The following is an 11,038-nucleotide window of genomic DNA, read 5'->3' on the forward strand; positions in this document are numbered from 1 at the left end:
TTTATTGTTACTAATTCTCCAGTTTTTGCTTCATATTTCATGTTCTGTGTTTCTATACACTTCCACATCAAACTGAACTTTTGAATTGCTTCCAGGGCTTGGACTTTAACTTTTCCTTTTTTTTTTTTTTTTTTTCCTTTTTATTTTATTTTTTTATTTTTCTTTTAAATACTCTCGTGATATATGTATCAGGTCATTGCTGTTATTATTGTTAGCATTATTAACATTATCATCACTACCACTATAATTATTGTGAGCTTGCAGTATAAGTCAGTATATATATGCATGAGAGGGTATGTTCTGTGTATGTACGATATAAATAAAAAAATTATACAAAAAAAAAAAAAAAAAAAGGACTTGACCTTTTTGTTTGCTTTCCACAATATGATGTTTATATGTGTTTTCTTCATGTTTAATCAGTGTCACCAGCACGCTCGGTGCCAGGATTTCAATTGGTAACTCAACCTTTTAATCATAGAAGTTTCCAGCTGGTTGATGAAGACACTTTTTCAAGATTATTTTTTGGGCATTATTGCTTTTTTTTGATAGTGACAGTGGAGGCAGGGGAGGGAGAGAGAGGGGCTGACATGCAGTAAAGGGTCTGGGCTCAAGTGGCCCGTCTCCTGGGAAAGTTTGCAGCAAATTTCTAACTAAAGCAGGAAGAGACGAACCACACCGAAGGAAAATGGTCACTTTAATGAGCAAATTCATAACTACACAAAGAGAGCAGTTTCAAGTCTGCATGTTCTTGGCTTGCTGTTATTTCTGGAGTTGTTGGAAAAGGCAACTTATCAGACTTTACCTGTTGAATTATCTGTCTGATCATTAGCAGTTACCAAGAACTTAAACTTGCCAAAACAAGAATAGACCTTTCTGCGGCTCATCAGTATAAGTTGAAAACAAAAATAAAAGCAGACTTCTTACAGTTTAGATTTTGGGCAGTAAATACTCTTGTGTGGTATATAATTGTTTCTCTGCATCATCGCGTAATTGACAGAGCAGAGGTGAATTTCTAGTCTTTTCTCCCAAACAATCTTGATGTTTTGTGTTTTTTAAATATTTATTTGGACCATAACGTTGTTAAAATTCATTTTCCGGTATTTTAAAACATTTCCATACACCCAGGCACTCTAAAAGGTTAAAATAGATAAGACCTGATGGCTGATTATGATGTAATATTACAACATATTTCATTTTCCTGAAATAGTGTTAATGCAATTTGTTTTGGCACTATTCTTTCATCCATTTATATTTCTGAGGTGAGATGTAAGCATTTTGCTGTATCCAATCTGTAAATCTTTTTTTTTTCTCACCCCCAATATTTTCATTTGTGCAAATAAACAAAACAAACGGAAAGTTAAAGGCAAAAATACACATTTTCACTTTGAACTGTGCTGTCGCTGGTGTTGAGGCGCTCCAGTTTCAGTAAAAATGCAATACATGGAGCTGACACATCATCACATAAAAGACAAACCAAGGGGTCCGCTTTAAAAAAATGTGTTTGTTTTGGAAAAATCTGGCTTGAAATTAACCTGTCAATATTTCATAAACCAGCATGATTCCATTTTTAGCGACGTAACTATTTTACAATAAATACAGAACTTCAACAGTGATCAGATATGTGTTTAACTTTGAGGCCAGCAATCAGTTTGTAAGAGAACTTACAAATACTGCTCAAATAAATATCCATGTTCATTTCCAGCCTCCAGGAAAAAGACGAGAACAAGCTTAAAACACAGACTGTCTGTATGTCCCGGGTTGTTACTCCAAAACAGGCAGTGATCGTCTGGTAGATGCCAGCGTCATCAGGCTGCGACGCCTCTGTCACTGCACCTCCTGAGGGATTCTGGGACGCTGGACGGTGCACTCACACTCCTCCCTGTGCGGCGGCGTCGGGGTCGACTCGTCGCTCTGAGCCCGTCCTTTGGTTTGGCAGGTGGGGCAGCAGGCGGTGCGTCCGTCCTGTCTGCAGACGGGACAGGACAGGACCAGCTGGCAGCAGAAGTGTGTGGAGCAGAGCTGGTACTGGTCCCACGGCGCGCCGCAGTACCTGCAGTCTGAACCGGGGAGGAACGACGTCACGGCAAAATGACAGCTGGTTTCCACTTTAAGAGCCAGACAGAGTGAATGTGACCACTGTACTGCTGACTGGTGGAATAATACACTGATTTATTGCAGGTGACCACTTTCAGCTTCAAGGGTGACCTTTTGATCATTTAAAGGCAGAATGAGTGGAATTTCCCTAAAAACAAACAAACAAAAAAAACAAAAAAAAAAAACAATGTATCCACTCAAAAATAATCCCTCATCACTAATGAGCCACTAGCAGTGTGTGTTGGTGTGTGTGTCTGCAGAGACCCTGCCCTCTGCCTGGGTTTTCTAGTTTTGCTGAGCTCGGGACACTGGGAGTGGGTGTGTTGCTCCCAGCCAATCACAGCGCAGCAAGGAGCCAGATTGAAAGCATGACATCCAATAGGAAGCTATGAAAATCGTAGACACGGACCACGGAAAAAAGGAAATCTAACGAGGTGAAACGACAAATCCTACTCATTCTGCCTTGCACTACAGCCTGTGAATATTATTTTCATTGCTTGATTAATTACTCAATTATTTTTCCACTTTACTGCTTAATCATTCAGCCTGTGACATGCCAAAAAATAATGACAAGCACTCATCAAAAGTTGCAAATAAATCTGCGATACTGGCAACATTTTAATCTACAGTAGTAATCATAAATGAGACAACCTGCCCGCCACAATTTCAGAGGCTCTCCACTCAAATTCATCTGTTCCTGTTGACTAACCCTTAGATTAGACCTTTATGTTAAATCTTGAGGGCCATATCAAGTATTAAATCAAATCAAATTATGACATGAACAGATCCTCTCATCTCTGGAAATTAGCAGAACCCAAAGCGATGTCTTCAAATTGCTTCCTTATAAATCAATTAGAATCAATATAATCTATTGAATATCTGTCCACTAAATAATGGATGAACCAATTAAAAAAAGGAATTTAAACTCCTCAACAATAAGGAGTCATTGAGAAATCATGTCATTTGTCACTACTCGGTAATAAGTTCATGTGTGTTTCGCGTGAAAACACCGCACTCTCACCTGAGATGACGTCGTCGTTGGAGGAAATGGCGTAGCGCTCGTCGAAGACAAACAGCTTCCCTCGGTAGAATCCCTCGGGGAAACGCTCCAGGTATTTGTGAATGCCGCCTTTCAGCTGGTAAACCTCCTTACACACATCCTGCAGGACGGGACAGGCGGTCAGGCGACAACTAATCCAGACCAGGTGATGGCAAAACTAACTAGCAAGTGGTTAATTTTGGCCTTGCCTGGTGAGTCTGCCAACTAAAGTCGCCATGAAATGACCTCACATGACCTCTACTTCTTAAATAGTGACATCACCCTGCACTCGTGAGCGAATATTTAAATTTCAACCAATAAAACCTTCACAAATCTTTAAACATCCTCTCTTATCTACCTTATCCCTTCAAATGAAATTGTGTTTCTCTCCCAAACTGAGATCCTGTTGGTTTGCATTTGTGAATGATCCTTCCCTGCTCTGTGTCCCGCTAAAACCTCCCGTGTCAACAGGAAATACATCTAATCAAGAAAGCGAGAGTCCTTTTCATGGAGTCTTTAAAGTAACTAACCACACAGAGTGTAAAAATCAACTAAAAAAAATCAACTTGGCAGGTTCAAAAGCAAAAGCAGAAATCTTGATATTGTGATTTACCAGCGGCTGCAGAGAGTGGATAAAATAGTGAGTTTGATTTCCTGGGCTTGAGGCAAGAGAGACACTGGATAGATACAGCCTGTACAATATGAGTGACACGTAGGGATGATAGGGCTGCCACTGTTAACTAACTCTTGCCCTCATACAGTGAAAAATAGAGAAAAAATTGAAACCGAGCCAGGTGGACTCACCTTGGAGCGCAGGTAGGCGGAGCCGCGCTCACAGCGGATCCCCCCGGTGCAGTACATCAGCACCTTCTTGTCCCTGAAGAGCTCCAGGTTCTGGTCGATGTAGTCGGGGAAGTAGCTGAACTTCCGGATGTCCGGGGCCAGACAGCGACTGAACTGCCCCTGCAGGGACACAACAGGCACGGCCCACATCGTAACCTCGTATTTGTCTGAATTAATCATGGCAAAGTTAGACTTTAATGATCCCTGCAGGGAGATTCTCTTGTCAGATGTCAGAGGGCGGCAACGGAGCAGCAGGCCTGAAGCTGGCGGGGTGTTGGAGTCTCGTCGAAAAACACTTAAATCTCATCCTGAAATATATGTTCTATCATCGCTTACTCGCTCCGTCGTCCGTCAAAACTCCGCTGAGAGTCACACAACCAACAAACTCAAAGCAGGTTGCACACACACACACACACACACACACACACACACACGCACTGCAGCAGAAATCCAATACTGGAGGTGCAGGGTGTTTGTGTTGTGTTCAGTGAAACGTCTACAGAGATGGACCTCTGGACCCACAGTCCCACTGTTGGGCTAAAAAACACCCGGGTTTGAAGCACAAGCTGTCTGTTGAAAACTGATGGACATTTCTGGTGAACGTTTACACTTTGTTGTATTTTCTGATAACACAGGAGTGAATAAACAATAACAACATTTTCTCTTTGGGCATGCATTTCCATACCAGAGGTTGTAATCCTAAACAGCAGACTGACTTTAATGAATAAACCCTGCAGGATAAAGTGTGTCGGCTGTGGTAAGATTACAAATGACACACTTCCAAGATCATTGAGGTGTTTCAGGACTGCAGCAAGAGGAATGAAGAATGGGATGGCACTTCTATCAAGGAGGACTTTTTCTTTTCTAGTGAGGAAAGGGAAGACTGAGGTCTAATCACTGTAGTGTTATTTCAGGTACATGCAGTAACAAAAAGACATTTATTTATATGGAAATGTGTCACCGATTACTACTTTAACTTCTGGAGCCTGATGACTGGGGGTTTTTACTAGAAATAGGACACATTACGTACAATTTTACTCTCGTAAAAGTTGCGGCAGTCCAGCAGGATGGTGTCGTTGCACGAATCCCCTTTAGACAGAAGAGCCTCCACTTCTCTGTGAAACTCCTCAGGCTCCAGGTGAACTCCTGAGGCAAAACAGACACGGGACAAAGTGTCTTCAGTCAAACAAAAGACACGCTTTCTTACTTAGTCACTAAAAAAAAAAAAAAAAGGAATATAAGGCAAACTCTCCACTGAAAAGATAAGCCTTTTGTTTTAATATTGGATATAAAACACACTGCAAGCCTTATCAGCTGTAAGACACAGAAACATTATACCGACACTGCAAAAACTCCCCGTGTTAACAAGTCATTCAGTTTCATCTTCAGGGTTCAAATCTTGTTTTTCTTCTTTCCCCACTTGTTTCCAACACTAATCACATTGTCTCCAGAAATTTCTTGAATCAAGCGGCATTTTCTTGACCCTAGTGGGCTGATCTGCCTCATTCTGCCTCGTTTCAACATTTTCACACTTGTTCCCAAAAAATTCCTGAAACAAGTGAAACTACACTGGAAACAGGTGGGATTATCTCATCCCACTGGCTGATTTTTTTTTTTTTTTTACCTTGTTTGAAGAAACACAAGATTTTAACTTGTCAAGATGGAGGTTTTCATTTTTTGTGTACAATACTACCAGTGTTATGAAGAAATATAACTTACTGACACATAAATAGGACACACTGTCCTGTGGAAATGGGACCAGTGTCAAAGCTTTACCCAGTTCATAACTGAATGCTTTATTCGTGGTTTTACTGCATTCTCTTTGCAACACCACACCAAATACAACTCTAGTCTTCACTAATATTATTATCAGCAGTACTGCAGCAGTATTAGTACTATCATTATAGTATTATTATTTCAATACAAGCAGTACCTGCCAGTCGGTAGGAGATGACATCAGGATCCACTCCCATGGGGACGATCTCCCTGTAGACGCCCACCTTTAGCTCTGAGAAACACTCTGCACTGCCGGCACTGGTCTGGACACACACACACACACACACACACACACACACATACAGTTTTACTTTCATTCATATTAATATTATACACTCAATAATAATGCTAATAATAACTGAATCAGTTAATTCAGTGTTTTGGTTGTTTAAGGCAGAAATCTGTTTATTTCGTGTTGCTCTAGTTATTCTTTGGAAACTAAAAGTGACGCCTGTTCATGGCATCACAACAATACTCACCAAAGCACAGCATGCAGGCATTAGTCAGATGAAACAACACAGAGACATTCATTCACAGTTTGTCACGATGAAAAAACTTGCAAGTAAAAGCGACTGTGTGCGCGTGGGATTTAAGAGCTGTGCTGTCATGGTGCAAGCAAACTAAAACTGCAATTGCGTCTAACTCAAGTGGTGCATTTATCTTTAAAACTTCACACGTTTGCAGAGGGAAAAAATAAATAGGAAATATAAAACTATGAAATGTGCAACTAACGAGGGTGCATAAGCAACAGCGGGAAAGCTGCAGCGTAACAGATACACACAGATATTCAAATATATTGAAAATATTGCACATAATCAGTGGCTTGAAATGACATGTAGGTAAATACTGCATGTCCTCTTCAACAGAAATGAAAAAGGGAATGAAAAAGATAAATTAATGTATGCAGATAGGTGCAAATATATTTTTTATGTGTTTTATTGTTAGTTATCAAACAATCTAATTCTTTACAGAGTCACACACAAAAAAAACACAAAGGGAGATTCTTGTTTCCCATCTTGTTCTGACTCTTGAGCAGCAGAGGGAGACAGAACTGCAGCCGAAGCCGAACAGTCACTTTATATTTCATACAACACTTTTCTAATTAGGCTCATATTTACCTATTTAAGCATCAAAGTGCGGCAGTTGAGAAATCACAAGGTGGAATGTACAGCTGACGGATGAAAAAAAGGTTTTAGGTTTCGTTTCTGACCTTGAAATCCTCGTCCTCCATGATGCTGAAGAGAGGATGGGAGCGCATCGCCTTGATGTACACGTCTGTCGCCACCTCGGTGCCTCCGACCGTCCCGTTGACTCCCTCCGTTGCCACCCTCACCTGAGGAAAGCAGAGTCGAGAGTCTTTTCCCAAAAGTCCATGAAAACTATATATTTTTTCGTTTTCACTTTAACAGAAACACCATGAAGTCTCGCAGCTGTTCCCGATGTAAATATTCAGCCTCTGAGTCGGAGGTAGGAGAAGAAAAAGGATTTACCTTTCCAGTCAAGTGGAGCTTTTCGCACAAGGCTTTCTGCCAGGCACAGATGACATGTGGGTCTTCAACCTGATGGTAGCAGTAATACAGGAGAACCCGGCCTGGACCCCTGACAGGGAACAAGACCAGGAATTACACACAACATCGATATTTATGAACACTGTATCGAGACATGCACAGTGACTATAACTGCAATGTTCTGGGTGATTTTTATATTGCCATGCCGACTCTGTCCTTATCTTAGATATATTTTTTATTCTATTCAGGTTGGAAAAATGGTTCTGCTTGAAATGCAAAGGGGTTCAAACAAACATCTGCTTCTGTGTCTCTGGTTTGGCTTCATGAGTATCAAGCCCATCATCACAGAAATTACAGACGGAAAGAAGAAACACAGGGATTCATGCCACACCTCCACACTTTCAATCAAAAGTCTGGAAGAAATTTTTGAGTCCAGAATTCACATGAAAAGGTCCATATTTCCTTCATCTATTATTCTGCTGGACAAACGGCAGATCTCTTAACAGTGTCCTCATTACGCTCAAGTACACATAAACCTTCCTTTTAATTCAGTCATTTAATTTAATTTTATTTTGTCTTTTTAGTTTCTATTCTTTTCACCATTCTTTCTTCCTGTCTTTTATTTATTTGCTTATTTTATATTTCACCTAATACAGGCACATGGACTGATATGTATGTAGTTTTATCTGTTGTAAAAACAACAGAAGTTTAAGGTTAAAAAAAAAAAAAAAGTCTGGGAGAAATTTGGCTTCAATGATGCAGAAAGTGAAGATGAGTTCGACAATAATTAAAAGTCGAGTATTGTCGTAATACGACCAGGTTGGTGGCCGCTCTGCCCTTATCAGGTTCAGATTACTCAGAAAAAACCCACACGCCTTTTATTTTGCTGGGTGGTTTCTATCTTCTATCTATCTGCAATAAATGTTAGAAGTTAACTGTCTTGTTTTTAACAAAAGTAACCGAGAAATTGCACATTATTGTGAAAACTGAATCATAGTACTGGAATAATGGCAATACATATAGAACCTGCACCCAAATATCATGAAGTGTATCGTATGGTGGGTCCCTGCCGGTTAACACCCCTGAAGACTCCTGCCCTAAAATATTAATAAACAAAAACAATACTGAAACTAATAAAAACTAAAGTGAAAATGAACATTTAAACAAGCAAACCCACTCTGGAAACTGACTGAAAACTAACCTGAACTGAAAAGAAAAAAAAAAAAAAAAAGGAAATTCAGATTTAAAAAACTAATGAGAAACACAGAAAACAGAAAGTGTAGTAATAACTCTGGATCAAAGTGTGCTGGTACTTTTGCAGCTGCTGCTCGGTGAGGTGGCCGGTGTCGGGGATCCAGGCGGAAACGTCGGGCAGCTCCTCCTGGCCCGGCGGCCGCGGCTCACCTTCGCCCTCCAGCCGGATCAACAGCTGCTCGAACGTGGAGTCTGCACGCCGCCGGATCTCAGCCTCGTGGGTCCTGGCCACATGTTTGTGGATGGAGGATGCTTCCTGGAAGGTCTGGCCACAGCAGCACCATGAAGAAGAAGAAGAAGATGATGATGATGATGATGATGATGATGAGGTGGATGATCCTTCCCTCTTGGATGCCACATAGACAGCAAATGTCTGTAAAGAAAGAAAAAATTAAGGCACAATTTTCCCTCTTCCTCTTTCCCTTGTATGTTTTTTTTCGTCTTTTCTTTTTTTTCTCATTTCTTACTCTTTGGCTTATTTAATTACTTATTTATGTATTTATTTTTATTTTTTTTCTTTTTCTCCTATTATTGGTAACTTGGTTGACATTGTTGAGTTGAGCTTTCTATTTATGTATCATTGTTTTATTTTATGTATTGACCAAAAAAAAAAAAAAAAAAAAAAAAAAGGAAAAGAAAATGTTTGCAATGCATTTTAAAATTAATTTAATTAACTTCTTTGGGATCAATTTGATCCTAGGCTCTTTTTTTAACTGTATGGAAGACATAAGAAATATCAACATTAAGCACAAATCTGTTTTAGGTTTGTTTTTTGTTTTTTTTTAGGACCACTGAGAGGTCATGTGACATTTGGGAAAACAAGATTCCCACATGAACTTTGATGCACAATTGGGGGTAAAAGATGAAGGCTAGGTTATAATTAAAGGTGTTTATATGCAGTCAACAAGACACATAAAGCACTTGACACATAACACTTGGGTAATAATTTTTATATCATTTTCCAGAGGGTTAAATTTGACCCAACTGGTTAAATTTGTTGGTAAATTTGGAGCTAACAGGATGGATGAGTGTTTTTGTTTTTCCTCCAGGCTCCTGCTGTCTCTCACCTTCCTCCTGCACAAGGCGTAGCACTTTCTCAACGTGGCAGAAAACTGAGGTTTGTCCCCTTTCAGTCCATTTTGCGTCAAGGAGTCAATTTCCATGCGGCTGAACTCTGCGCAAGGTTTATCCTCTGCCGCCATGCTCTCTGTAATATCACCAAAGAGCGCTTTGCATTTACAGACACCGAGTTCCGCTGTGTGTAAAAGCGCCAGAACAAACCCCAGTTAGTCCCCTGCGATTCACACTAACAAAAAAAAATTATAATTAACACTTAAATTAAATATTATGTGGTCTTCCTGTGAGGAAACTCAGGCAGAAAAGCAGAGGCGAACATCGGAAGGCAAACACGGCCGCACCGCCAGGGTTGCCAAGTCCGCGTTTTTTCCGCCAAATTGGGCTACTTTTTAAGTGTTGCCGCGGGTAACAAATTTTGTCCGCGGGTTGGGCTTGGGCATACAGATGATGAATAATGCCTGTGAATAAAGATTCATATTTTGAATGACTAATGAAACCTGCTGCCACGAGTTTGAGCCCACCAGAGAGATGCTGGCCTTGTTCAATACAGTTCTGTATGACAGGGACCAGGGCGAGGGATCTCAACATGTCTAAAAAGAAACTGGACAACGCTGTAAATAGTTCAAGTTCATGGAGTTTTTTCCCGTTCTTTTTTATGTTGGAGACAGCCAGCAGTTTAACAGGTGAGCTGAAATGATTTTCAATTGCCTTTGCCTGGGAATTGCCTTTAATGTTTATGATGTTATTTTATAGATATTATAGTGCATTTTGCAATTGTAGCAATGCTGTTGGACTTCAGAAGCAACATATATGGATTTTTATGGGCATATTTTGAGTTCTGGTATTGGGCTGATTTTTGGGCCGTTTTTATAGAGTGGTGAAGTCCCGCCCCTTCCGGTGGGCCCCCATGGGACCTTTCGGAGCGAAAAAAATGAATGGTGTTTAATGGACAGAATATAATTATTTTCTGGTCCCCCCGTCGTTATGCCATGGATTACACAAATGTTGTTTATAGGATTAAATAACAAATTTTCATGTCAAGAGTTTGACCGTTTATTGCGCCATTGTTCAGTTAAATGCTGTTGAGAAAACACAATTAGAAAGACTACATACTGTGTCGCGTATGTGACGTCACGTCATCGCCCTTTCCCTCCATCCAGATTCAAGTCAAGATGCCGGTGTGTTTTGTTCCTGATTGTCCGCGTCTCCGAGGGCCGACGGAGCGCCGGGCCGGGCGGGAGGGCGAGCGGACCCCGCCGCCGGGCGGAAAAACTCAGAACCTCAAAAACTCAGCGCAGAGCAGAGAAATCGCCATGTCTGTTGTAGGCTTCCAGTGCGGGTGGTGACGTATATCATTCGCACCGAGAGCAGCAAAGAGTTGTAGTTCACAAAACCGGGCTCACACAAAACCTAACATTATTAATATTCTTCGCGCTAAATTGTAGTC

At 40.7% G+C, this 11,038-nt stretch overlaps 1 protein-coding gene across 1 annotated transcript; it reads right to left on the minus strand.

The window, feature by feature from the left end:
• Window positions 1-673: 673 nt before the first annotated feature.
• tstd2 (thiosulfate sulfurtransferase like domain containing 2) lies at window positions 674-9,940 on the minus strand. Its single transcript, XM_030062743.1, has 9 exons — window positions 9,582-9,940; window positions 8,574-8,887; window positions 7,243-7,351; window positions 6,963-7,085; window positions 5,910-6,015; window positions 5,007-5,122; window positions 3,938-4,096; window positions 3,116-3,254; window positions 674-2,057 (listed from the first exon to the last, which is right to left on the minus strand). The coding sequence occupies exons 1-9, from the start codon at window positions 9,714-9,716 to the stop codon at window positions 1,825-1,827; spliced, it is 1,434 nt and encodes a 477-aa protein (XP_029918603.1). The 5' UTR covers window positions 9,717-9,940; the 3' UTR covers window positions 674-1,824.
• Window positions 9,941-11,038: the final 1,098 nt, after the last annotated feature.

Source organism: Myripristis murdjan, chromosome 10 (assembly GCF_902150065.1).
Source record: "Myripristis murdjan chromosome 10, fMyrMur1.1, whole genome shotgun sequence".
Classification (NCBI taxonomy): Eukaryota; Metazoa; Chordata; class Actinopteri; order Holocentriformes; family Holocentridae; genus Myripristis; species Myripristis murdjan.

Bases quoted from the DNA above. Each gene is read 5' to 3' on its own strand.
- tstd2 (XM_030062743.1), bottom strand. From the start codon at position 9,716: ATGGCGGCAGAGGATAAACCTTGCGCAGAGTTCAGCCGCATGGAAATT. The intron at 7,352-8,573 runs GTACCAGCACAC...GTTCCCTGTCAG, and splicing joins ACCGAGCAGCAGCTGCAAAA to GGGTCCAGGCCGGGTTCTCC. The intron at 5,123-5,909 runs GTACTGCTTGTA...GTTTTGCCTCAG, and splicing joins CATCTCCTACCGACTGGCAG to GAGTTCACCTGGAGCCTGAG.